The 25,450-nt window shown below is 45.0% G+C and overlaps 1 protein-coding gene across 1 annotated transcript; it reads right to left on the bottom strand.

Moving 5' to 3' along the window:
* Positions 1-242: 242 nt before the first annotated feature.
* On the bottom strand, positions 243-2,323 carry LOC118836088 (insulin growth factor-like family member 4). Its single transcript, XM_036743442.1, has 3 exons — positions 2,299-2,323; positions 666-716; positions 243-499 (listed from the first exon to the last, which is right to left on the bottom strand). Exons 1-3 carry the CDS (start codon positions 2,321-2,323, stop codon positions 243-245), a joined length of 333 nt encoding a protein of 110 aa, XP_036599337.1.
* Between the last annotated feature and the right edge of the window lie 23,127 nt (positions 2,324-25,450).

The following is a 25,450-nucleotide window of genomic DNA, read 5'->3' as shown; positions in this document are numbered from 1 at the left end:
TGAAAAAACTGAGGTCCCATGAAGGGAAAACGTTGCTCAGGATCCCACAGGGAGCCAGCGGGAGAACTAGGTCTAGAACCCAGATTTGAGGATTCTCTGCCAGCTAGATGCTTTACATAGTCAGGTACGACCCCAAGGGACAGAGTTGAGATATGTCCCCCTCCTGAGCCTCCCAGCCTCCCTGATGTTCTAGACAAGAGACTCAAGGGGTGAGAGAGAGCATCCTTACCTGATGTCAGCTCTTAATTGAAGCTCGCCATTGCACAGTCGCTTGTCTCAGTCCCTTCCCTGGTCTTATTAACCACAGTGAACGTGTTCTTGACAGAATCGGTGCAGCAATGCTGAAAGCAGGGGTCAAAGTTGTGTGTAGGACCACAGTGCAGGGGCAAGTATTGGACACTGCCATCCTCACAACATTGAGTCTCCTGGGGGTTGTAGGCCACCATACCACACAGGAGCCAGGGCTGGCACACAATCACCTGGGAGTCCGGAGGGGTCACTGCGTGCAGGGTAAATGATACAGATGAGTAGCTCCCCAAGCTCAGGAGAAAATGCTCTCAGAAGTGCTCCAATGCCTGCTCTCCCGTCTTTCCCTCCCTCCTCCCTCCATGGCTCTTCCTCTCTCTTCCACAAACTTCCTCCCTACTTTGCCTTCCCTTCCTTACCTGGAGCACCTGAGGACAGCATAACCATGATGAAGATGGAGACAATGATTGCTGAGGAGAAAGAGAAAGAGGTGAGGTGAGCCTGGGTCTTTGGATGGTGCTGGTTTGGGCCCAGGATGGAGATGGGATTGGGGCTGAACTTTGCATCTCTAGTCTCTTGAAGGGTTAGGGTTCCTTCAGGTTAGGTTTGAGGTCAGGAAGCAGAAGGTCTAGGCAACTGTGGAGACCTGTGGGCATCAGGGTTAGCTACATCAGGAGACTGAGAGGAGGTAGCAAGCTATAGGGGAAAGAGCCCTAGGCTGGGGAAATGGGGTCATAGGCTCCCCAAGTCTTTGCCAGTCCCTGGACCTCAGTTACCCCAGCTACAAAATGACAAAAGGAAGGAGGGAGGCATTTGGTGGCACTAAAGTCTTTTCATGACTATCCAGATGGGAAGGGTCCAATCCCTTCATTTTGCAGGTATGATGGAGCCGAGAGAAGGGACTGGATGGAGGACACACTAACTGGAAGGACCAGAATGGAATCTCAAGACTTCAACTCCAGGGCACTTCCTGCTGTGCTCCTCTGTCTCCTGGGGTCTGGCAATTAGAAATGTTTGGGTGCTAGGATTGGCCAGGGCTAGATGCCAGAGAACCTGCTATGTGCTAGGTCCATGATTCCCTCAGCGTTGGGTGTAAATGACAGCCTTGGCTTTTTAAGGTCAGGTTGGGTTTGGGACTGAGCAGATTTGGAGTTGGGGCTCGGAGTCAGGTTCATAGCTCACCCTGTGGACAAATGCAGGTACTTCTCTGTGAGCTCCAGATCTGGAATTTGGGAACCTAGGTTCATAGTTCTTAGGACTTTTTTTTGAAACTTTGGACAAATGACTTAACTGCCTCGTCCTCAGTTTCATCCTCTGTCAAATGAGTAAGCTAGAACAGATGACCACCCAGGTTTCTCCCAGCTCTGAATCCATGAGCCTATGAATGTAGGGGTGGGGGGCTGGGATGGAGATGTTTGGTTCTTAGAATAAGCAGGTCTAAGGGGTCCCTTCCTCTTTGGTTTCTCAGCAGGATTCTGTGAGGAGCTGGGGGAAAGCTGGGGAGATCTGGGGTCAGAGTGAGATTAGAGTCTAAGTCAGAAGTGTAGCTGATGGAGGGTTTTAGATTAGGACCAGAGATAGCTTTAGGGTCCAGGTCAGTGCTTGAAGGTGAGAATCAGAGTGAGGGTTAGGCTATCGTCAGAATGGGAAGATGATAAAAGCTAGGATGACATTTGGAGGACTGTCATAGGATCATGGTTAGAAGGCACCATAAGAGTTTTTTTAGTCCAACCCTCTGATTTTACAAGTGAGGAGTTGAGTCCCAGAGAGGTCACACATATAATAAGCAGGTGTAATGGTCAGTGTCTGGGTGGGGGTTGAATTGGGAAGGCAACAAGAAGCTCTTTTAGGGGGGGTTAGAACTGAGTGTTAGAGGTTGTAGATCAGGGCTGAGGTTAGGGGGAAGATAAGATTGGGGTGCCAGCTGGGAAGTAGCAAGGGCAGAATTAGCACTGGGGTTGGGACCAAGGTGAGGGCTGGGGAGCTGATGGAGACATAGTGGGGCTGGGGACCTGGGGACTAGGAGATGAAGGATCCCCTGAGCCCTCTTACCCGTGATGTAGTTTCTTGATGCCATGAGTCCTGTCTGAGTAGAGTCTGGAGGACTTGGTACCAGAGCCACAACTGCCAACTGCCTGAGTGTTTGATAGCAGATACTCTTATCCCTGGGATCCTGGGCTTTTATCAGTACTGGAGGAAGGTGACGTAAGAGCCCTCACTAGTAGAGACTAGTCAGGCCCTGGAGCTAGGCATAGAGTAGTGGAGGTGGGGAGAAGCTAGGAAGAGAGGGAAAGTAGAGGGCAGAGGAGGAGAAAGGAAGGGAGGAGAAGGGAAAGGAAGGGAGGAGAAGGGAGAGGAAGGGAGGGGAAGGGAAAGGAAGGGAGGGGAGGGGAAAAGAAGGGAGGGGAGAAGAGAAAGGAAAGGAGGCAAAAAGGAGAGGAAGAGGAGGAGAGGAAACAATTCTTTGCTAATATCAGGTTTATCTTACCCACTAGTAGCTTCAAGAAAGGGAGAAGAGCCATGAGCTTCTTCCTATCCCTCAGCAAGACCTACTACATATGGCGCTTGAATTTCTTTCTTCCACTTTCTTCTTGACCAGCCTAATCCTCTATGGCCCCTTAAACCAAAATCTTTCCAAATTCTGTGATTCCAGGCTGAACCCAGCTCAGGAGGATAGGAAGACCAAAGACACAAGATTCAGGGATGACAGGGTCAGGCACTGCAAGGAGACTATGGGGTCCTGGATCAGAAGGGAAAACTGAGGAAAGATGGCAGTTTGGGAAACAGTGTCTTAGGGCAATGGGTCCTAGCCCAGAAGTGGAATCAGAGCTGGCTGGCAAGCCCCAGGAGAGAAGCTGATGGGATCAGGGAGCTGAGAGGCCGGCCTGGGGAGGGAGCCCACTTGGTTGGCAGCTTCATGTTTGAACCACTTCCTTTCTTGGTGATTCATTTTAATCAGATGTAAAATTGGGAAGGTGGGGCTAAGTAATCTTTAATTCAACACTGCCTAAGTGCCTACTATGTGCAAGACACTATTTTAGTGACCAGTGATGTGAAGGTAAACATAAACCCCAAGCCAGTCAGCAAGGAGGCTCTGTCCTGCTAGGGGCGGAGAGGGATGGACTGACCATGTGCACAGACCAGTGATAATTAAGGCTGAGCATGGAGGGTGCAAGGGAAAGGAAGATGTTCCCAAGACATTCTGGAAAAATCCAAAGAGGGAAGAGCTGGGGAAATCAGGGAAGACTTCATGGAGGAGAAATGGTCTGGATGGAGCAAGAAGACAAGGAGGAGGGCACTCATCCCCAACCAGACCTGGGGAATGCCCTCCATGGGGACCAGTTATCCCACATGGCTGGAGCTCAGAGGGCATGAGGGGCAGTAATTGGAAATAAGTCTGGAAATGAAGACTGAGTCAGTATGGAAGGGCCCCAAAATGGCACAATAAAGAATTTGTATTTATCCTAGAGGAAATAGGGAACCTCTGAAGATTTTTGAGTAGAGAATGATTTGGTCTGAGGGCCCTCCCACCTCTGACATTCCCTGTTCTAAGGCCCCTCTCAGCCCTGACTTTCCCTGTTCTAAGGCCCCTCCCAGTTCTGATATTCCCTATGCTAAGGGCCCTCCCAGCTCTGACATTCTCTGTTCTAAAGACCTTTCTGGCTTTTACATTTTGTATTCTAAGCCCCCTTGCAGTGTTGACATTCTGTGCATCTTCCACCGTAATTAGGTATAATTTACCTAACATAGGAGCAGCTATAAATAGGAATGAGGTTAACTGTTTTGAGCCTTCTGCTGGGCCGGCTGCCAAGTTTTCCTTGGATGTCTTTTTTTTTTCCTTTTTTTAAATAATTTTTTCGTGGTTATTCCAAATCTGGCAGACATTAATAAACACAAGCATTTCCATAGACGAAGAAGTTCAGACAAAAGATTACGCCTAAAATGCAGCTGCATCTCCTTTATGTATAGTTTGCATTTATTTGTTGTTATATAATGACATACATTTTACATTAAAAAATTACATAATAAAATAATAAATTCACATGTTAGTCTCAAAGCTATCCTGCTGGTCTGTGTCTCCTTTCTGTCCTCTGTTCTTTTTTCTTTTCCTGTTACTCTGTCCATCTTTTGTGGGGGGAGGTGGGGGAGGAAGGAGGGGGAGCGGGGTTTGCCATCATTAGTATCCTTCTCTGTCCTTTCCAAATTCCTACAAACATCCTCACGTTGAATAGGTCTGTCTCAATCTGCCCCTTGAGACTCTCACCTCTTTGTCAGCAGGTAGATGATGCTTCCGGCCCGGGCCTCTGGAATCTTGGTGGGTCACTTCATTGATCAGAATTCTGAAGTCTTTCAAAACTATCATTCTTGATGATGTTCTCATCCCTGGAGAAATAGCTCCCTTGCTTCTGTTCACTTCAGATAAGTCCATATAATTCTCCTCCGGCTTTCTCTTACTTAGCATGTTAAACAAAATGCTGCTTGGGGAAAGTCTGGGCCTGAGACACCGATAGTGGGAGATGCCACCACTTTGTTCCGGCTCTGCCAAGAACAGTGGGCTCAGGACACTTTCTCAGTCACCTGGTGTAGTGGAACGTGTCCTGTGCTGGGGGTTAGGAGACTGAAGTACTCACCCTAGTTCTTCCCAACTCCTTCTGTGACCTTGCAAAAGTTATTCCTACATGCCTCCTCCCAGCCTTAGTTCCATTCAGTCATTTCAGTTGTGTCCAACTCTTCCTGACCCCATCTGGGATTTTCCTTGCAGAGATACTAGAATGGTTTGCTGTTTCCTTCTCCAGCTCATTTTACACATAGGGAATGTGAAGGAAACAGAGTTAAATGACTAGCCCAGGGTCACACAGCTAGGAAATACCTGAGGCCAGATTTGAACCTAGGAAGATGAGGCTTCCTGACCCTAGGCCTGGTGCTTTATTCTTAGTCATCTATAAAAGGAGGTTAGTCATCTATAAAAGGAGGAGATTAGATTAGGGGAACTCTAAGATCCCTTCCAGCTAGGAATGGAACTCAGATCTCCAGATACCCAGTCAAAGGGCCTGTTTACCATATCCTGGTTATCTCCCTGAAAGCCTAGTTTTGCTTGAGGACATACCTGTGGATCTGATATAGAGCTTGACATGTGGATCAGAGATGTGGATCAGTGGCTCAGGAAGGATGGAAGGAAAGAAAGACTTACAAACACAGGTCCATACTAAGCACTTTATAAATGTTATCTCATTTCTTCCTCATAACAACCCTGGGAGGGAGGTGCTATTATATTATCTCCATTTTACGGCTGAGGAAACTAAGGCATCTAGGAGTGAAGTGACTTCCTCAGGGTAACACAGCATCCACCTCAGAATTTACTCTAAGAAATACAAATGAATAGGTTGTATCCATCCATGTCTTTATTTCTCTCAAACTGGCAACAAACATGCATTGCATGGGAGCTGCAGCCCAGACCTGGGCCTCGCTAAGGGAGCTGGGCTAGAACTGAGACCATTTTGGGAGCTGGGGTATAAAGTTATATGCCCTTCAAAGAATACATGTTCCCAAGGGGTGCCAATTAACTCTGATTGGTAAACACACTGGGAGGTGGGCTACATTAAAATGAGAGTCTTGGAGTATGTGACTTGGGTCACCTAAATCTTGGTCAAAGAGACATCAATTTCCGTATCACCTGTCTTGACGATAGGGAGAACCAACATTTTCCCAGACCTGTTTGAGCAAACACAATGAGCAGGAATATACCCATTAGCCCAGGATAAGGAGAATCTGGAAGAAGGGGGATGAGGAGAAGCTCTGAGTCTCCAAGATAATGATTACTAAGGAAAATCATTTTTCACATTTCCCCATCCGATTCTAATGAGAGGCATGGTTTTCTCAATGAATCACTCACTGATGTGGTCAACACTTCATGAAGGGTTTTGGGGACTTATGACAAGTAACAAAGTGGGGGCAGGGAAGGAAAGAAATGGACCCATTGATAAAATCAAGGGGATAGTCCCCTTTTAGTAAGTAAAAGTGTCCATTTTAGGAGACTGTACAGACAAAAGACGCAAAGGAAAAAGTAAACAACAGATCTCAGACATCTCATCTCATGTACCAGCCTGGACATCATCTGATAAAGTTTTCTGGTCCGGAAGACTCTCTTCTTATGACTCCTTGTAGAGATCCTCTTTCTTTGTTAAAATCTTGTTAAAATCAGCGGCTGTGGGGCCAGGCCACCAGAGGGAAAAAGGATGCCGCAGAGAGTGAAAAGAAGACAAAAGCAAAGGTTCTGGAATGATGAGGACATACCTCATGGGGAAAGACCCAAAAACAGGAAGTTGCACTAACTCATTGGTGATGCCTTCAGGATCAATTCCTGGGGCTTTGCTGAGTTCAATTAGGTGGGTGATAAATTCTAAATCACTTATATCTCGTGTCACATTATGATTATGCCCTAAATTTGTAGATACAAAGAAATAGGGATATGGGAGACAAGCTTTTACATAGTAATCCCCCTCCCCTGAATGATGTGTGTACCATATACTGTGATTCACAGCGATGGGACCCATGGTGACCATGACACCCCATCTGTCTGGACCAGACATCAACTTCAAGGCCGCCTGGCAGCTTGGTTGTATTCCGCCAGGTGGTGAGCCTAAGCCATGGTGGAAAAGGCATACATGCTTAGTGAGTCTTATTTTTTTCACCCCTGAAATCAACATCATGGAAAGAAGGGTAGTGAGGCTCTTGCAGCTGCCCCTCCTCCTGGGTCTTTGGTTTCTTCTCTTCTTCTCTGTTCTGGGCTTCTTCTGTATTTTGACGTCCTTATCCTGTCAGCCAATGTAGTCACAAGGTCAGATGTTTTGTTTTTTTTTCCTGGGATCCAGACTGGTTTTTCTGCGTCATCTGGGGTAACACAAGCATACCCTCGCCCCCATGTTAGTAGCCTGGCTGGCTCTTCCCAACATCCTGTTTTTGGGTCCTTCCACATGATTGGTATGTCCTCATTATTCTGGAACCTTTGCTTTTGTCTATTAAAATGTTTTTGTGCTGGGATTAAGTTTTGGTTATCTGGTGTTAGAAAATTTATAGTATATAGCATTTGATCCAACCTTCTTCTTATCCTTTTTTCCTGCCCAACTCCCCCTTTCCTTTGTTTTTCTAAGAGAATTTTAATGTCCTTGTTATGTCTTTCTACAATGGCCAGTCCTGTTGGGTTTTGTGGGATTCCCATGATGTGTTTTATCTGGAACGTGGAACAGAATTCTTTGAATGATTTGCTGGTGTAAGCCTTTAGAGTTTCTGGGACACCGGCCACCGTGAAGTGGGCTAAGAGATGATCTATCACATTGTAGAGGCTTCCCCTGATAATGCAGTGGCTGTATTGAAGCTTACCAAATGGTTGGTAGTGAGTGACATCCATTTGCCAAAGTCGTAAAGGCTTAAGGCCTCGAGGGTTGTTGGCAGTATTGCGGGGGAGGTAGATATGGCATACATCGTGGGCAAGATTTTACTACATTTCTAGCCTGTTCTTGTGTGATGTGAAATTGTTTGTGCAGCATTTTAGAGAGGACTGATGAAAGCGCACATGGGATTGTTGGGCTTCTATCATAGAAAAGGAGTATGTGGTTTGTGGATCTGCTATTGAATTCTCTTCAGTCAATGGGCCTGGTGATGCGGTGTGCGAGTAAATGTGAAAACAAAAAACTGGCTCTCTTTGTGTTCGAGTAAGATGTTTCAAGTCAAGGAAAAGCTGATTTATAAAGAGATTTTGAGCAAATTTTATTTGGGCAGTCTCAATATGTTGGATTACACACACAGCATATTTGCTATTAGATATAATGTTAAGTGATTCAGAAAAGTCCTTTAATGCAGCTATTATAGCATACAGCTCATTTTGCTGTGTAGAGGAAAATGGTGTAGTAATAATTTGCTTTACATTGGGTGGGGAGAAATAGCATACTCGGTGGTGCTGAGTTGCATCAGTGAATACTGTCCTAGCATGGAATGTAGGGTAGGACTTAACAATTGTGGGAAATATCCACTGGTAAGGCGTTAAGAATTAGAACAAGGGGTGTTTAATTATTGAATCAATGGGACCTTGATACATCATTAGAAAAACTTGCCAGTCAAGGTCATTAACTAATAGAAGCTCGACCTGTTCTTTAGTATATGGCTGATGAACAGCATGTGGTCTATTCCCTATCAGCAATGTGACTCTTTTTATGCTTTTCTGAAGGAATTGAGCCACCATCTGAGGGTAAGGAGAAATGCTTCTTGAGGCTTGAAATGGCAAATAAATCCATTCTATGATGTCATTTTGTTGGTGTAAAGCCCCAAAAGGAATTTTTGTTGTAGGGAGGATAGTAACTTCTAGCAGGAGCTTGGGATCAATCCTATATGTTTGGCACTTTTGAAGAGCCTCAACTTTTGTCAGTTGTTGTGAGGCTTGTGGGGTCAATTGTCGAGGAGAACTGGGGTGTGGATCTCCCCTTAAGATCTTGAATAGTTCTCTCAACTCTTGGGTACTTATCTGTAGGTGAGGACAAACCCAATTAATATCCCCAAGCAGCTTTTGAAAATCATTAAGTGTCTTAAGCTCTTGTCTATGAATAGAGATTTCTGTAGGTGTTACTGATGTGGCACTCAGTGTCTGCCCTAAATATAAATATGGAGGAGCAAGTTGTATTTTGTCTGGGGCAATGATGAGTCCGTAGTTTTTTAATTGTGCCTCAGTTTCCTATAAAATGAGGCTCAAAATCTCTGCCTGTAGATATGAGCACAGTATGTCATCCATGTAATGAATGAGATAAGCTTTGGCATATTTCTGTCTTATAGGTTGTAAAGTTTGTGCAACACATTGTTGACACATGGTGGGACTATTTTTCATCCCTTGTGGCAGGACTTTCCGTTGGAATCTCTTGTGAGATTTCTTGACATTAACAGAAGTCAAGGAGAAGGCAAAATATTTATAATCTGTGGGATATAATGGAATAGTATAGAAACAACCTTTTAAATCTATGATCCATAAAGGCCAGCCCTTGGGTATCATGTTAGGTGTGGGGAGTTCTGGTTGTAGATTTCCCATAGTTTCCATTCTATCATTATTTTTTCTCAAATCAGTAAGCATTCTCCATTTTCCAGATTTCTTTCTTATAGCAAAAATAGGAAAATTCCAAGGACTGTTGGAGCCTTTAATGTGCCCCACCTTTAATTGTTCATTAACAATATCAGTGAGGGCCTGTAGTTTTTCTGATGTTAAAGGCCACTGTTCTATCCATACCAGGAGCCCATTCTTCCAGGTTATCTTAGGTGCCCAATTCTTAGAATTTATGACAGTGGCCCTTCCTAAAAATCCTGGCCGGGGGGGAGGCGGGCGGGGGTGAGATTGTATAGTGACCTTGATATATCCCAAGAGGTCTCTCCCCCATAGATTTATAGGTAGATGTGATAAAACATATGGTCTGAATTTTCCTCTCTGTTCCTCTACCTCCCAGCTTAACCATCCTGTACTTTGTTTTGGGGTGACTGTCCCTACTCCTTGCAATGACATATCACTTGTTACTAGTGGCCAGGCTTTTGGCCAAAGTTAGTCTGCAATGACTGATTTGTCTGCTCCAGTATCTATCAATCCTTCAAATTCTATGCCTTCTATTTTTATTTTCAAAGTTGGTCTTTCTTCTGTAATATCTTGTACCTAGAACGCCTCTCTTCCTGTGCTTCCAAATGCTTGTGAGCCCTGAACCTTCTGAAAATGATTCCCTGTGGTTTCATATTTTATCAAAATCAGTTGTGCTGTTCTCTCCCCCTTTTTTATATGTATGGGATGTGGCAAAGTTGTGTATAATAAATTTTGATTTCTCCCGTGTAATCTGAATCTACTACCCCGGAGACTATAATGAGCCCTCTGAGGGAGGAGCTTCTGCGTCCTATGAGGAGTCCCATTGTTAGGGTGGGCAGTGGGCCATGTACTCTGGTGGGGACAGAGAGAACTCCGGCAGACGGAGATAGAGTGTAGTCTTTTGCGGAGGGAAGGTCAAGACCCGCACTGCCTGGAGTAGCATGAAGGAGGTCTTTTATGGTGAGGGGTGAAGTGTGTTCGTAGTTGGAACCGTCTGAGGGGGAGCTAGGGAAAGGGCAGCCCCTATTGTTTGCTAGGGCCAGGGCTGGCCCCGAGAGTGGTTTCCCGAATTCCAATGGCATTCTGATGCCCAATGGTTCCCCTTTCCATACCTAGGGCACAGTGTGGTTGGTCGGGAGGCAGAACTTTTCTGTATCCCTTTACATGGTACTCTGCATTCCTTTTTCATGTGTCCAGGCTTTCCAGTTATAGCATTTTAAAGTGGTTTTTGGCTGCTGTTGATTAAAAGCAGCGGCCACTACCTCAGTGTGGTATGCCAGTGTGCCCACTTTTTGGCATCTCTGAATCATCTCAGAGGCGGTCATATGAGGTCCCCCACCTAGCAGGGCTTTCTTACAATTGCCATTACAATTTTCAACTGCCAACTTTTGTAACAATATATTGGCAGCTTCAGCATCCCCTGTGCTCCTTTGGATGGCTTGTGTGAGTCTATTAAGAAAATCTGGCAATGTTTCTGTTGTCCCCTGTAATATCTTAGTGAATGAAGAGTTCCGGTGTGTTTTGCTGGGTATCCTCTGCCACGCTGCCTTGGCACAGTTCATTATCTGTTCATAGGAGTGTAATTCATATGTGATTTGATCTCTCGGATCAGTGAATTGTCCTGTGCCCGTAAGTTGTTCAAACAAAATGTTTACATTTGTTTGTTGGTTTCTTTTTGATTGTTGTAGGTGCTTTTTGAAAAATTCTGATTTCCAGACTAAGTAATCTCCTCTGTCAAGTGTGGTTTTTGCTAGTGTGTACCTGTTTCATGGCCCTAAGCCCTCTTCCGACTGGCTGACTCCAGGTCTGGTCTGTCCTGGCCTATGCTGGGCTGCTCTCTGCTCTCAGCACCATGTGATAGCCCCTTCCCGGTGACCGTCCAGGCTCTCCTGGGCTGGAGATCTGTTTCTTTCTGCTATTTCTTGGGTTCTGTGGTTCTAGAATTTATTCAGAGCCATTTTTTACAGGTGTTTGGAGGGACTTGGTGGGGGAGCTTAAGCAAGTCCCTGCTTTCCTGCTGCCATCTTGGCTCCGCCCCTGAATGAAAGGACTCTTGACTTGTACAAGAATATATAACTAGTAACAAATGTCAAGGCTAAATATTTAATTAGTTAGTTGTTTGGACTAAAATTCTAGGCCACATAGCTCGATCTTATTCTTGCATGGTTATATAGTAACTCAGATGTTCCAGTATCAATCCATTATTTAATAGATTTAATATTGTGGTTATAAAACTTTTTGACTATAGAAATTTGTTATAAAAGAATAGACATAATTATAGTAAGGGAACAATGTTTCTCTACCCTCATGTCAATTACAAGCAGAAGTTATGTAGATGACCAATTGCATTGAGCCAGGCTCAAAGTCGGCCAGGTGGGATATTCATATTGGGGAAACCAAGTCAGGAAAACCTTACTTCAGCTCATTCGGAATAGTCATTCTCCCGACTTTTCCCATGAGAACACCCTGTGCAGTTCATAGATAGATGCAGTTCATAGATAGATACAGTTCATAAACCCCACAAGGTTGCTGGCATTATGGATCATTGTCTCAATAGCATTCCTTGATGATCCTACCTGGAGTCAGACTCAGAATAACATCATTTAACAGTCCCATAAAGTCTTAAATACAAAGTTTCAATAATCAGAGTATTAGGTCTGTGACAATAATCCCATATTGGTAACAGTAAGAGATTCATCACAGACAAATACTACAGCTCTCAGAACTCCTTAAACAATGCAAACATCTTTCAGTTAAGTTTTAAGCAGTTGCCTAGTCTCCTTCATGTGCTCTAATTCCAGCTTAAATAACAAACATAACTAAAATCAAATTTCCCATTAGATAACACAAGATAGTCCATAAGTTACTATTCTCCATAGATTTGCGTGTGTGTTTCTCAAGCTTATTTACCCTTCTCTAACCACACTGAATATGAAAGAACAAGATACTTCCAGAATTGAATCTTATACATATGAGAAGTTCAAAGGCTAATTTTAACCCTTGTTTAGACATGGAATGAATACAGATCTAAACAGCACGATCTTTTCCATTTCCAGCTCATTACAGTAATCCATATGTTTTAGTATTAATCACTAGCCTCAGATCTCTGATGCTGCTTCCATTCAGCTGCTGCCTCTGATTCTCTGAAAGCACCCATTCAAGGCCCATCCAAAACCACAACAAACCTAGGAATGAAATTTGAAAATTCACATAGGTTTGAACATAATTGTTATCCATATCAAGTTATTATCGCAACAAATTAGCTTGCAAATGAAAATTTAGTAGGCCTTCTAAAAATCTCCCCAAAGATTTTGCAAAAATTTCTTTGTAAAAGTATTTCCCTTTCTTAAAAACAGCTTTCAATTTATCCTGATGTTGCTATAATGAACTCAATTCCTAATTACCACAAAATTCCTAATTACCTAAGTCTTCTAGTCAAAAAGGCGTTTGTAATGAAGAGGAGATTCTGTTTTTATAAGCCAAGAATATACTCAATTAAATTAGCATTATCACAATAACATTTACCAAGCCTTTAAATTTTACTTGTTTCTTACAGGTAAAGGTAATTGGCATGTGAAAGGTAATTGGCATGTTGTATTGTAATCTGAATTTTTTTTGCTTATGAATTGGGCTTTTAGAAGGATGTAGAAAAAAAATTAAAGTAACTAAAAGATAACTCTGAATTTTGACCAGTCTAATTATAATTTTAATAAATAAATAAAATTCTAATTCTAAATTGGTTTATCTTAAAAACAAAGCCTAAAAAGCCAACAAGAAAATTAGATTTGTGCACACTTGGTCTTGTCGTTCTGTCCTTGTTTCTGTGTTTGTAAAATGACTGTCATGTTTGTGCTGAAAAATTTAAAATGCAGTTAGAAAAACCTCTAAGGTCTGCAATTAGAAAGAATGCTGGGAAAGAACTCTCACCTTAGGCTTTCAGCAAGAGATGAAGACTTTTTTGGGGGGTCCCAACATTGGCCAAGTTAGGGTTACAAATCCACAGCTTTTATTCTCTGTTCCCAATTCAAATTTCCCTCCTCTGTTCCCCATGACCTAGTACTGCAGGGTTTACAGCCTATAGGGATGGCCTAAACCACCCCCCCACCTTGAGTCCCCACCCCTGCTTTCTTTTCCCATCCTACATTTCGATGGCTCCCTGCTTTAGTTCCTTTTTACCTTACTTGGTCAAAGTTCCCCATAGCTTGTAAGTGCAAGCAAACATGTTGGATTATAAAACCCTTTTCAATTAGTTTTAACCAGGCTAGTCCGGGTCTCAAGCAAGGCCTCCCTATTGTTGTACGAGGGAGGGTAAGAATTTCCAACTAACTTCCACATAAGTTTTTACATCCTGTTGAACAATATGCAGGAGCAACATCCTGATGGTGATATTCCACATACCTGATTGCAGAAGATATCCTTTCAGAGGAGACCTGTCTTTAGGTCTCTGCCCCCAGAGATGGCTTGGAGAGAAAATTGGATTGTAATTGAATAAAGGGAGTCTGAGAGATAGGGAGCAGGGATTTTGGGGATAAGACTCACCCATCCTTCAGAGCTGAGACTTCAGGAGAAGTGGATGCTCAGGCCCAGCACTATAAGGTGAAGAATCCAGTCCCATCTGAGTCATAGCACTAAATAAGTCAACCTCAGAGTTTGTCCTAAGAAAGACAAATGAATAGGTTGTGTCCATCCATGTCTTTATTTCTCTCAAACTGGCAACAAACATGCATTCATGGGAGCTGCAGTCCAGAACTGGGCCCCCCTAAGGAAGCCAGGCTAGAGTTAGGACCAATTTGGGAGCTGGGGTATAGAATTATATGTCCTTCAAAGAGTACATGTTCCCAAGGGGTGCCAATCAACTTTGATTGGTTAACACACTGGGAGGGGGGCTATATTAAAATGAGAGTCTTGGGGTATGTGATTTAGGTCACCTAAATCTTGGTCAAAGAGACATCAATTTCCTTATCACCTGTCTTGACGATAGGGAGAACCAACATTTTCCCAGATCTGTCTGAGCAACATGATGAGCAGGAATATACCCATTAGCCCAGGATAAGGAGAATCTGGAAGAAGGGGTATGGGGGAAGCTCGAGGTCTCCAAGGTAATGATTCCTAAGAAAAATAATTTTTTCATAACAGCTAGTAAGAGGCCATATTTGAATTCAAGTCTTAAATGTCATCTAATCCAGTGTCTTCATTTTATAGAAGAGAAAACTAAGTCTCAGAGAGAGGATTCACCTAAGATCACAGGGTGTGAGTGCTAAAATGTCAGGATGAATACCTTTATCTGAAACTCTTATGAGTTTTCACCTCTTTTATATCATATTTATATAGAGTTGTCTCCATTAGATTGTAAGGTCTTGAGGACCAGGCCTTGTTTAGCACAAAGTAGGTACTTAATCAATGCTTGTTGATTAATTAATTGGCTTTTCAGCCTGAACCTACTCCTACCCAAGGTAAGATAGAGCACAGGCCCTGGAGTCAGGAAGATCTGAGTTCAAAACTGGTCTCAGTTACTTGACATTTACTAGCTGTGTGACCCTGGGCAAGTCACTTAACCCTCAATTAACTTCTTAAAGAGGCCTATTCACTGAATGAGCATTACCTCATTCAAAGTGAGAACCTGGAGAACCATTGGGTCTCCCAATGCATCCTGGGCCATCTCTGGTCATCCTGATGAATATCAGATCACTGGACCCAGATGGCTCTGGAGGAAAAAGTGAGTCTGGTGGCCTTGCACAACCCTCCCTCACTCAAATCAAAGTCAACTGCAAGTCATGTCATCATTTCCCTGATGTCATAGTCCTTTTTGAGAATGATGGACAAACACACGCACACACTCCCACCTGTAACAGCAATGCTAGTTGCTGCTACTATGGCTGTGTAAGGCCAACAGCAAGACCAACAGCACCAGCACACAGGAGGGCTGCTAGCACAGGTTCTTTTATCTGCTTTTCTAAGGAACACAACTTTAAGGGGTTTACAATCTCACTTTAATTAAACATACATATATCACTCACTTAGTTCAGGGGAAAAAGTCATCACCCTGAACTTCAGAGCAAATACAAACAGAAATTACAAACAGAGACAATATAAAGAGATCAATGGATAAGTTTCTGTCTGACCATAGCAATACATACATAATTACCAGAGAGAGAAGCACCAACATCTGAGTTTTCAAAGCCAGGGTTGAGGGAGCTCCTTAATGGCTACCCAGAGTCTCCACACCAACACTCTTCCAATGAGCGAGCACCCAAAGCAAAACCTCTCCTCCCACAGTTCTGAGAATTCTAGCTTAATGGCTACCCTCAGAGTATATATACCCTTTTTCAGGGCTGGAGGACTTCACACCTCTTGTGACCTAATTAACGAAAGAGTGTGGGCCTTCCTACAAACAAAGGCAAGACTCACTCAAAGGTACTCGATTACCTTAGTGCTGAGAAGTACTCCAAAAGAAAAAACAGTAAAAAGTCCCACTTTGCTTGCTTTTATACCATCCTAGGCCAGAAGTGGAATCTTTGTGACTGAAAGGCTTAATGCCCTCTTGTCTCCCTCTTCCTCTCCCCTTCCTCCTTTATCCTTTGTTCCAGATTCCTGCCTTTATTATGAATCTGAAGCTAAAAATTAGCTTCCTAAGCTGGGAGCCTCCCTTCCCAAGAGAGAATAGATGACTGGACGCAGGAATTGTGGTTCAGTCTTTTCTCACTCTTCTTGACTGTGACATGTCAATGCTGTCCATGGGGTTTTCCTGGCAGAGATATTAGAGTGGTTTGTCTTTCCTCCTTCAGCACAAATTTTACAGATGAGGAAACTGAGGCAAGCAGGGTTAAGTGACTTGCCCAGGGTCACATAGTCAGTGAGTGTCTGAGGCCAGATTTGAAGTCAGGACACAGGAATATCCAGGTTCAAATCCTGCTGTGTAAGTTTTCTTAGTTTTAGTTTTCTAGTCTACAAAATGAAAAAGTAATAACCCTGACTTCACAAGGTTGTTTGGGGAATTGAATGAGAAAAATATCCATGTCTGGAGCTTTACTGTCAAAGGTCATTGGAGATGGGAGCTGTAGGTGTATGCAGAAAACCGCATATAACCATCACCATTGGGGAGAATCCAAGAGGAACAAAAGACGGAGGGAAAGGGGAGGAGAGAAATGAATAATGGGAAAAGAATATGAGCAGGTTGCCATCTTCCACTATGCCCCCAAAGCTATCGTCCCAAAGTGTGGATGCACCCATGTCACTTCCTACTGTACATGCGCACCACCAGAATCAACTCTAAAGTTCTGTTGGGTTTTTAAAGCCCTTAACCCCTTCCTACCTTTCCAGTATTCATACTCCTGACTCCCCTCCATATAACTTAAGGATCCATTAATGCTGGCCTGGCTGTCCTGTTGGCTGTCCCTCATGTCTGGAATGCTCTGCCCCTTTATCTTCCACCTCTTAGTTCCCTGACTTCTTTCAAGATTTACCTCAAAGCCTACCTTCTGCAGACTAAAAAGCAGAGACATCACCTTACTGAAAAAAGGTCTGTATAGTCAAAGGTCTGCTTTTCCCAGTGTAATGGCAAGCAAAGTGGGACTTTTAACTGTTTTTTTCTTTTGGAGTGCTTCTCAGCACTAAGGCAACCAGGTGCCTTTGACTGAGCCTTGCCTTTGATTGAATTAAGAGTCTTTGATGACCTGCTTAAGTCACAAAGCCTAAGTCACATGAGTTTGAGTCACATGGTTGTGCCACCTTCTAACCCTGAAGAAGTGTATATATACTCTGAGGCTAGCATTTTGCTTTGGGGACTCAGTCATTGGAAGAGTGTTTGTGTGATTTGGCCAGACGAGACTCTGGGTAGCCATTGTCAAGGAGCCCACTGGCTTCGAAAACCCAGATGGTGGTGGTTCTCTCTCTGGTAATTACATATGTATTGCTATGGACAGACAGTTAGAAGCCCTGTCTACTGATTTGTGTTATTTGCTCTGTTTATATAATTTTGCTTGTAATTTCTATTTGTGCTTTCTCTGAAGTTCAGGGTGCTGGCTTTTTCCCCTGAACTAATTGAATGATATATGTATGTTTAATTAAAGTGAGATTATAAACCCCTTTAAGTTGTTTTCCTTCAGAAAAGCAGATCAAAGAACCCATGCTAGCAGCCCCCCTGTATGCTGGTGTTATTGGCTTTATACCTCCATAGCAGCTACTAGTAACTTTGGTGTTACACCCAGTAGCAATGCATGGCTGTAAGGAAAACTGAGTACAGCAGAATCGATGCTTTGGAATTGTGAGGCAGTTTTGGAAGTCCTTCATCCAGCAAGGAGGTAAAATCAGTCAATACTTAAAAGAAAGTTATTTACTAGAAGGTCGAAGGTTGAAGGCGAAACTGAAATACTCTGGCCACATAATGAGAAGACAGGACTTATTGGAAAAGACCCTGATGTTGGTAAAGGTTGAAGGCCAAAAGAAAAGGGGAGAGTAGAGGATGGGATGGATAGATAGTGTCATGGGAAAAATGAACATGAATTTGGACAGACTTGGGGAGATAACAAAGGACAGAAGGGCTGGAGTGCTATGGTCCATAGGGTCCCAAAGAATCAGTCTCAAATGAACAACAACTACCTTCTGCAGCAGGTCTTTCTCATTACCCTTCCCCCCACCCCCCTTTCTCTGAGATTATTTTACATCCAATCTATATATTCTAGATGCACCTATTTGTATGTTGTTTTCTTCATTAGAATGTAAGGCCCTTGAGGGCAGGGACTGTGTTTTTACCTTTCTTGGTATCCCCAGCAAAACAAAGAAACACAATTTAATAAATGATTGTTGATCAAGTGGCAAGGCTGAGGAATGGGATAATCAGAGTCCTCCTGGTGCCCTGGGACCTGGTACCAAAAGCACTAGGACCCTGGCTGTGTTAGGAGGAAGGGAGCAAGGCCTCCAGCACATTGGATGGATACCCTGCACCAAACTTATAACAAGAATTAATAACAACAGCTAGTGTTTAGAGAATGCTTTAAACTTTGCTTACAACAACCCTGGGAGGCAAGTGATTTTATTATCCTCGTCTTCCAGCTGAGGAAACCAAGGCAGGCAGAATTGAAATGACTTGGCCAGTCACACACTGTGTGAAGCTGGATTTGAACTCCAATCTCCCTGACTGCACGTTGAGGGCTCTAACCACTGAGCAGCCCAGACAAGAGACAAAGCAGAGTGGTTGGAATTTGCATTGATATAAATCCGGTTTCGTTGAGTTCAATGAACACTCAAAGAGCAAGAATTGATAAAGCACCTAAGGTGTGCCAAATGAGGCTGGTGCATTTGCATTTTCTTACTATATGAAAGGAGGAAGACAGGACCAAGCAAGTGGCCTTTCCCGACCTTCCCTGGAAGGACTTTGGCATCTTCCAGTTTCATTATCTCTCTCTGGGGAAAGTAAGGTAAGAGAGAGAGTCTGACTCACTGCAGTCCAAATCCAGAGATCCTGGTCTCATTTGTGCCCACCTTTTGTTTCCTCAGGTGACTACAGATCCCTCCCTTCCTGCTCCTGAGAATGAATGAAAGAAAGAAAGAAAGAAAGAAAGAAAGAAAGAAGGAAGGAAGGAAGGAAGAAGAGAGAGAGAGGAAGGAAGGAAGGAAGGAAGGAAGGAAGGAAGGAAGGAAGGAAGGAAGGAAAGTTGAGAGAGAGAGGAAGGAAGGAAGGAAGGAAGGAAAGTTGAGAGAGAGAAGAAGGAAGGAAGGAAGGAAGGAAAGTTGAGAGAGAGAGGAAGGAAGGAAGGAAGGAAGGAAAGTTGAGAGAGAGAAGTAGAGCAGGGTGTGAAATAGGTGATGTTTCTCAGAAACTGAATCTGGGTCTTGGTTGGAGGGGAGAAAGGCATTTCAAATGCCAGGGAAATATTAACTCGTTGGCCTGTATGTCCTCAGGTGAGGTGCTATGGCCATAGATGACGTGATCTCATGGGAACAAGGCCAATGACACTCAGGGAGCCAGACTAGATATCAGGATGATTCCACAAGAGGCAGGCATTGAGGCAAGGACTTCTGCATAGAACAGAAAAGGCCATGGCATTAAATGGCCTATGGAGCAGCAAGAGGAAACAGGATTGTTCCTTACGTTAAAACTGGGCCAGGCATTGCCCTGGCTGAGGAGATATAGGGGCTTCACAGAACAGGAGAATCAAAAGACTTTGCATGCCATGGAATAAGAAATGTCAAAGTTGGAGAGTGACCTTAGAACACAGAATACAAAATGTAGGAGTTTCAGGGAGTCTTGGAACTTAGAATATCAGAGTTGAAAGGGCCCTTAGAATGTGGAATGGCAGAGCTGGGAGGGCTCTTAGAATGTGGAATGACAGAACTGAGAGGGCCTTTAGAATCTGTGCTCAGAACAAAGGATATCAGAGTTGGAAGGGAGCTTTAGAATAGGGAATCTCCAAGCTAGGACATAAGCTCCAGAAAGAATCTTGTAACATAAAAGAAAGTCAGAGAGAGACCAGCTCTCATACCCTGAATGAGCTAAGGGCACAGAATGTTAGAACTGGAAGGAGCATTAGAACATAGAGCATGAGATGGGAGAGCTTTAGGGGAATTCAGAGAATAGACCATTAAAGCTGGAAGGTACCTTAGAACCTTCAGCAGATCCAGAAGGTGCCTTGAAGGAGGTCAGGGATGGAAGGAATTGTTAGAAATCAACTAAGCAGAAGGGCAGCAAGGTGGGCAGTGGATGGAGCAGAGCACCGGCCCTGGGGTCAGAAGGACCTGAGTTCAAATCTGCTAGCTGTGTGACTCTGGGCAAATCCTTTAACCTCATTGCCCCCCTCCCCACAAAAGAAAACCCTATCCTGCTTCATTTCCCTGTGGGAATAGATAATACGGAGACTATGCAGAATAACAGGAAATAAGGAGAACAGCAGCAGACTGGAAAGGGTCCTGACTCCGAGCCATGTGCCCCCTGTTTCTCAACCCATACCAAGAAAAAAAAAAGAACCAAGTGGTAAGGCCCCCCAGGCTTGGTGGGGGTGGTGCCTAGAGCAGAAAGACCTGCATTTGAATCTCATCTCTGACACTTTTTGGCTGGGAGACCTCAGGCAAGACATAACTTCTTGGAGCCTCAGTTTTCTCATCTGGAAAATGGGCATAATAACAGAATAACAGCCATCTACCTCACAGGATTGATGTAGAGGTGTCAATGAGCACTTTGCTCTATAGCTCTATAGCAGGGTGTCCCCAAAATCTTAGTGCAGCTTTAAGACATTGGGGCCACCCTGTGTACATAAATGTAGTCTTCATAGATACAGATTCCTCCTCCTCCTACTACTACTACTGAGTGCAGCTGGGCCTGGAGTCAGGAACTTCAAATCCAGCCTCAGATACTTCCTAGCCGTGTGACCCTGGGCAAGTCACTTTGCCCTGTTTGCCTCAGTTTCCTCATCTGTAAAATGAGCTGGTGAAGGAAATGGCAAACCACTTCAGTATCTCTGCCAAGTTATCTTTCCAGTTGTGTCTGACTCTTCATGACCAAACAAATGAACAAAAATTCCTATTACTGCTATAGTTCCTATTATGATATTCCAAGTTGTGAAAGGGGACCATCCCTGACTCCCTCCTCGCTTCTTCCTCCAAAGCCAGGTGCCCAGGGCAGTGGGGAAAGGATGCCGTGTCTCCCTGGTAGGAATCAGGCAAGTTGGCAAGTCCATTCTTGCTCCAACTTTCATTTTTCTATCTTCTGCTCTGTCTCTAGGTGAGCTATCCAAGCCCTGGGGCACCAACGTCACCCAGCTTGGGCAACCAGAGAGCTTCCAAGAGAAGGCTGAGACTGCACGTCGTCCTCCACTATTTTTACCCCAGGTGTCTGCCTGTGCCTGCCCTCCCTCACCCTGGCACATGCCAGTATTGCTGGGGGCAGGCTCTGTTCCTCCTCAGAGAGTTGCTACTGTTTGGAATGGGGAGGAGGGGGATGTTTCCTTTCCACTTGGTCCATAACCCTAGAAGTGCCAACCACCCATCACCACCAGAGTCTCCAGATGAACACAGGGCAGGGGAGAAATCAGGAGGTAAGCCTGAAAGAAACCATGGGGATGTGGTGAGTGGGGGCCAACAAACCAGACCTGATAGAGGGTATAGGGGAAGGGGAGGGGGAGTGTTGAATTAGGAGTCAGGAACTCACCTGGCCCAAGCCCCCAATTTTTCAGAGGGGACACTGAGGCCCAGGTGACTTGTCCAAAGTCACACATCCAGTTAGCCGCAATACTGGGAATGGACCTCAGGTCCATTGACTTTCATTCTAAAACTAGTTCCACTGCATAATGAGGCCACTCTAATCAGCCATAAATGCAAGCATGTACACATTCATGAATGTACATATATACATGTAAACAAACATATACATGTCCACATATATTTGCACATGCAAACAATTGAAAGCACACACACACACGCACACACGCACACATACGCATATATTTTCGTTGTTGGCATTGTTCAGTTGCTTCAGTCCTGCCCGACACTCCGTGACCCCATTTGGGGTTTTCTCAGCAGCTCCAGCATGCTGGAGCGATTTGCCGTTTCCTTCTCCAGCTCATTTTACAGATGAGGAAACTGAGGCAAACAGGGTAAAGGGACATGCCCAGGGTCACACAGCGAGGAAGTGTCTGAGGCTGTATTTAAACTCAGGAAGATGAGTCTTCCAGACTCCAGGCCCAGCGCTCTATCCGCTGTACAACCTAGCTGCCCCTTGGCACACAGTAGGCGCTTAATAAATATTGATTGATTGGTTGCTTGGTTGTACCTGAGTCTCCTCTTCTCCATGATGAAAACCCCTGCTTCCTTGAGTAAGTGTGTGTGTACGTGTTGGGAGATCGGGGGACTGACTAGTCTGAAGCTGGGTTTTGAAAGAGGAAATGGACATGAGCTGGCCAGAGCTTTTGAAAGTAGAACAGAGGAGGTCAGATCTAAGAGGGACCTTAGAACAGAGAATATTGAAAATGGAAAGGCCCCTAGGACAGAGAATGTCAGAGTTGGTGCGGCGGGGGGCAGGGCACACCTTAGAACAGGGAAGGTCAGAGCCGGGAGGGTCCCCAGGCCAGAGATGAACAGAGCTGCGATGGACTTTAGACCCCAGAATGGCAGGAAAAGTCCCTTCAGAGGCTTGGAGAGAGCCCAGGTCTTCCCTGTTGCTGTCCCTGATCCTACTGCACTGATTTCATCACCTCCTGTGACACACAGCCCGTGGCCCGTGGGCAGCCATTTCAGCACCTGGCAGGCACAGGCGATTTCTGAATATCAGGAGCAGGCCGATGAGCTCACTCTCTGTTTACAGAGCCCAAGGTTTGGCCCTGGCTGCTGAGCAACCTGATGATGCAAAGGCCTCTTGCCAGCCTCAGTGACCCTGCTCAGTCATATTCTTAGCCAGAATTGCTGTGGGGAGGAATGGGTGGAGACCTGGGTGCTACAGATGTGAGAAGAAAGGACTCTAGGCTGTAAATCAGAGGACCTGGGTTCTAATTCTGACTCTGCTACTAAAACCAAGGCAGTGCAACATCCAGAGTGCTGGATTTGGGTTCAGAGGACCTGAGTTTGAATTTTGATTCTGCCAGTTACTACCTGGATGACCTTTGTGCCACCGCTGAAAAATGAAGGGATTGGTCTAGATGGTCCCTGAGGTCCCCTGGGGCTCGAATGTAAGATTCTGTCACTCTCTCACCTGTGTGACCTGGGACAAATCCTAGGCTTTAGAACTGAAAGAAACCATGACCTCCAACCTCCTCATGTTTGTTGTTGTGCAGTCTTGTCTGACTCTCTGTAGCCCCAGTTGAAGGTTCTCTTGGCAGAGATACTGGAGCGGTTTGCCATTTCCTTCTCCAGCTCATTTGACAGCTGAGGAAACTGAGGCAAACAGGGTGAAGTGACTTGGCCAAGGTCACACAGCTAGGAAGTGTCTGAGACTGGATTTGAACTCAGGATGATGAGTGTATCCCGGCAGAGCTCCCCCTGCCCCAAATAGACGTGTAGAATCAAGCCAAACAAAGGACTGCATCAGCCACGCCCAAAAACGTGTCTTATTCTGCATCTCAACTCCATCATCTCCTCATTCCGAAGTGGGTAGCATGCCTCTACGTAGGTCTCCTGGGGACGAGGCCACATCGATAATGACAGAAGGAGTCGTAATAACAACTAACAATCATATAATGCTTTAAGTGCTCCCAGATATTATCTCATTCTATCCTCACAGCCCTGGGAGGTAGGGGCTATTACTATCCCCATTTGACAGATGAGGAAACTGAAGCAAACAGGTTTTTTAAGTGCCTTGCCCAGGGTCACTGAGCTAGTAAGTATCTTAGGCTGGATTTGAACTCAAGTCTTCTTGACTCCAAGTCCAGTGCTCTTTCCATCAAGCTACCTTTCAGTCCTAAATAGTATACCTTGTCTGATATTGATAATCTGAGAATAACGGGACAAAGTTCTCTCTGCAGCTGCATCTACAGCAGCACGTTATGCAATCTTCACATATTGTGGGAGGTGCCTTGTTGGGGAAGGTTTGGGGCTGGACTGAGCCAAGAGCAGCTGTCAAAGTTGAATGGTGAGCCTTCCTTCACAGAGGCTGCCTTCTCCCCTCCTCCTTCCTTCACAGAGGCTGCCTTCCCCCTCCTCCTTCCTTCACAGAGGCTGCCTTCTCCCCTCCTCCTTCCTTCACAGAGTCTGCCTTCCCCCTCCTCCTTCCTTCACAGAGGCTGCCTTCCCCCTCCTCCTTCCTTCACAGAGGCTGCCTTCCCCCTCCTCCTTCCTTCTCAGAGGCTGCCTTCCCCCTCCTCCTTCCTTCACAGAGGCTGCCTTCCCCCTCCTCCTTCCTTCACAGAGGCTGCCTTCCCCCTCCTCCTTCCTTCTCAGAGGCTGCCTTCCCCCTCCTCCTTCCTTCTCAGAGGCTGCCTTCCCCCTCCTCCTTCCTTCTCAGAGGCTGCCTTCCCCCTCCTCCTTCCTTCACAGAGGCTGCCTTCCCCCTCCTCCTTCCTTCTCAGAGGCTGCCTTCCCCCTCCTCCTTCCTTCTCAGAGGCTGCCTTCCCCCTCCTCCTTCCTTCTCAGAGGCTGCCTTACCCCTCCTCCTTCCTTCACAGAGGTGACCTTTGGATGTAAGAGTACACAAGGACCTTGAGAATATAAGATTGGAGTGACAGCCTGCGCCCAATCCTGGAGAGGGATGCCCCCGGACGCTCTTAGGTAGCCACCTGCCTCTGTGAGCTGCTACCAAATGGGTGTGGTTTTTAATCAATGTGGGGTTTGAAGGTTTGCAAAGCGTGTTCTACATATCACTTCACTCGGTCCTCACCCCGTGAAATAGGCATTATTATCAGCCCTATGTTATTGGCTGAAGAAAAAGGTTCAAAGACTTGCTGTGCATGGTGTAGCCAGGAAGAGTCAGGTGTCTTCCTAAAGGTACTCCAGAAGGCCTGGGTTCAAATCCCACCTCAGACACTTACTAGCTATGTGACCCTGGGAAAGTCACTTAACTCTGCCTCAGTTTCCTCATGTATAAAACGGGTGTAATAATAACGCTCATCTCATAGGGTGATTGAAAGGATCAAATCTATTATAATTATAATTATGAATTAAGCTCTGAAACATGAAGTAGAGGAGAGAACCTAGACTCAGCCCTGGATATTGACCTGTACTGTATGTGGATCCACTGTACCAGGAACAGGTGGGCTTCACCAGGTGGGAAGGTTGCTTAATCCAGAAAGGCAGATGTGTTCTTCTTGTGTCTATTCGCTGTCTTATTAGCCTGAATGCTTACAGAGAAAACAAGAGTTGCAAGGGGGAAAACCAGATGAGTCACCTATGACATTCCCAAGGTTCCCCCGGGTAGGACCAGAAATGACACCTGGGTTATGCTGCTTTTTTTTTTTAACTAATCAACAAATTATAAAAATTGCAAGATCTCTGATTCGCTACATCTTTCAGTAAGTCAGTCAACAAGTACTGAATCGTCTTAGGAAGATTCTAAAGGTCACCTGACAGGATAAGGTGCCTGACACTGAGTTCCTTTCTTGAACTCTGCTTCAGAGAGCACAACTCTGATGGGCTGGCCATGTTATTCACTTGCCAAATGTACAGTTGCCAAAAAGACTT

This window comes from Trichosurus vulpecula, chromosome 2 (assembly GCF_011100635.1).
Source record: "Trichosurus vulpecula isolate mTriVul1 chromosome 2, mTriVul1.pri, whole genome shotgun sequence".
Taxonomy (NCBI): Eukaryota; Metazoa; Chordata; class Mammalia; order Diprotodontia; family Phalangeridae; genus Trichosurus; species Trichosurus vulpecula.
This window is presented reverse-complemented; position numbering and strand designations above follow the sequence as displayed.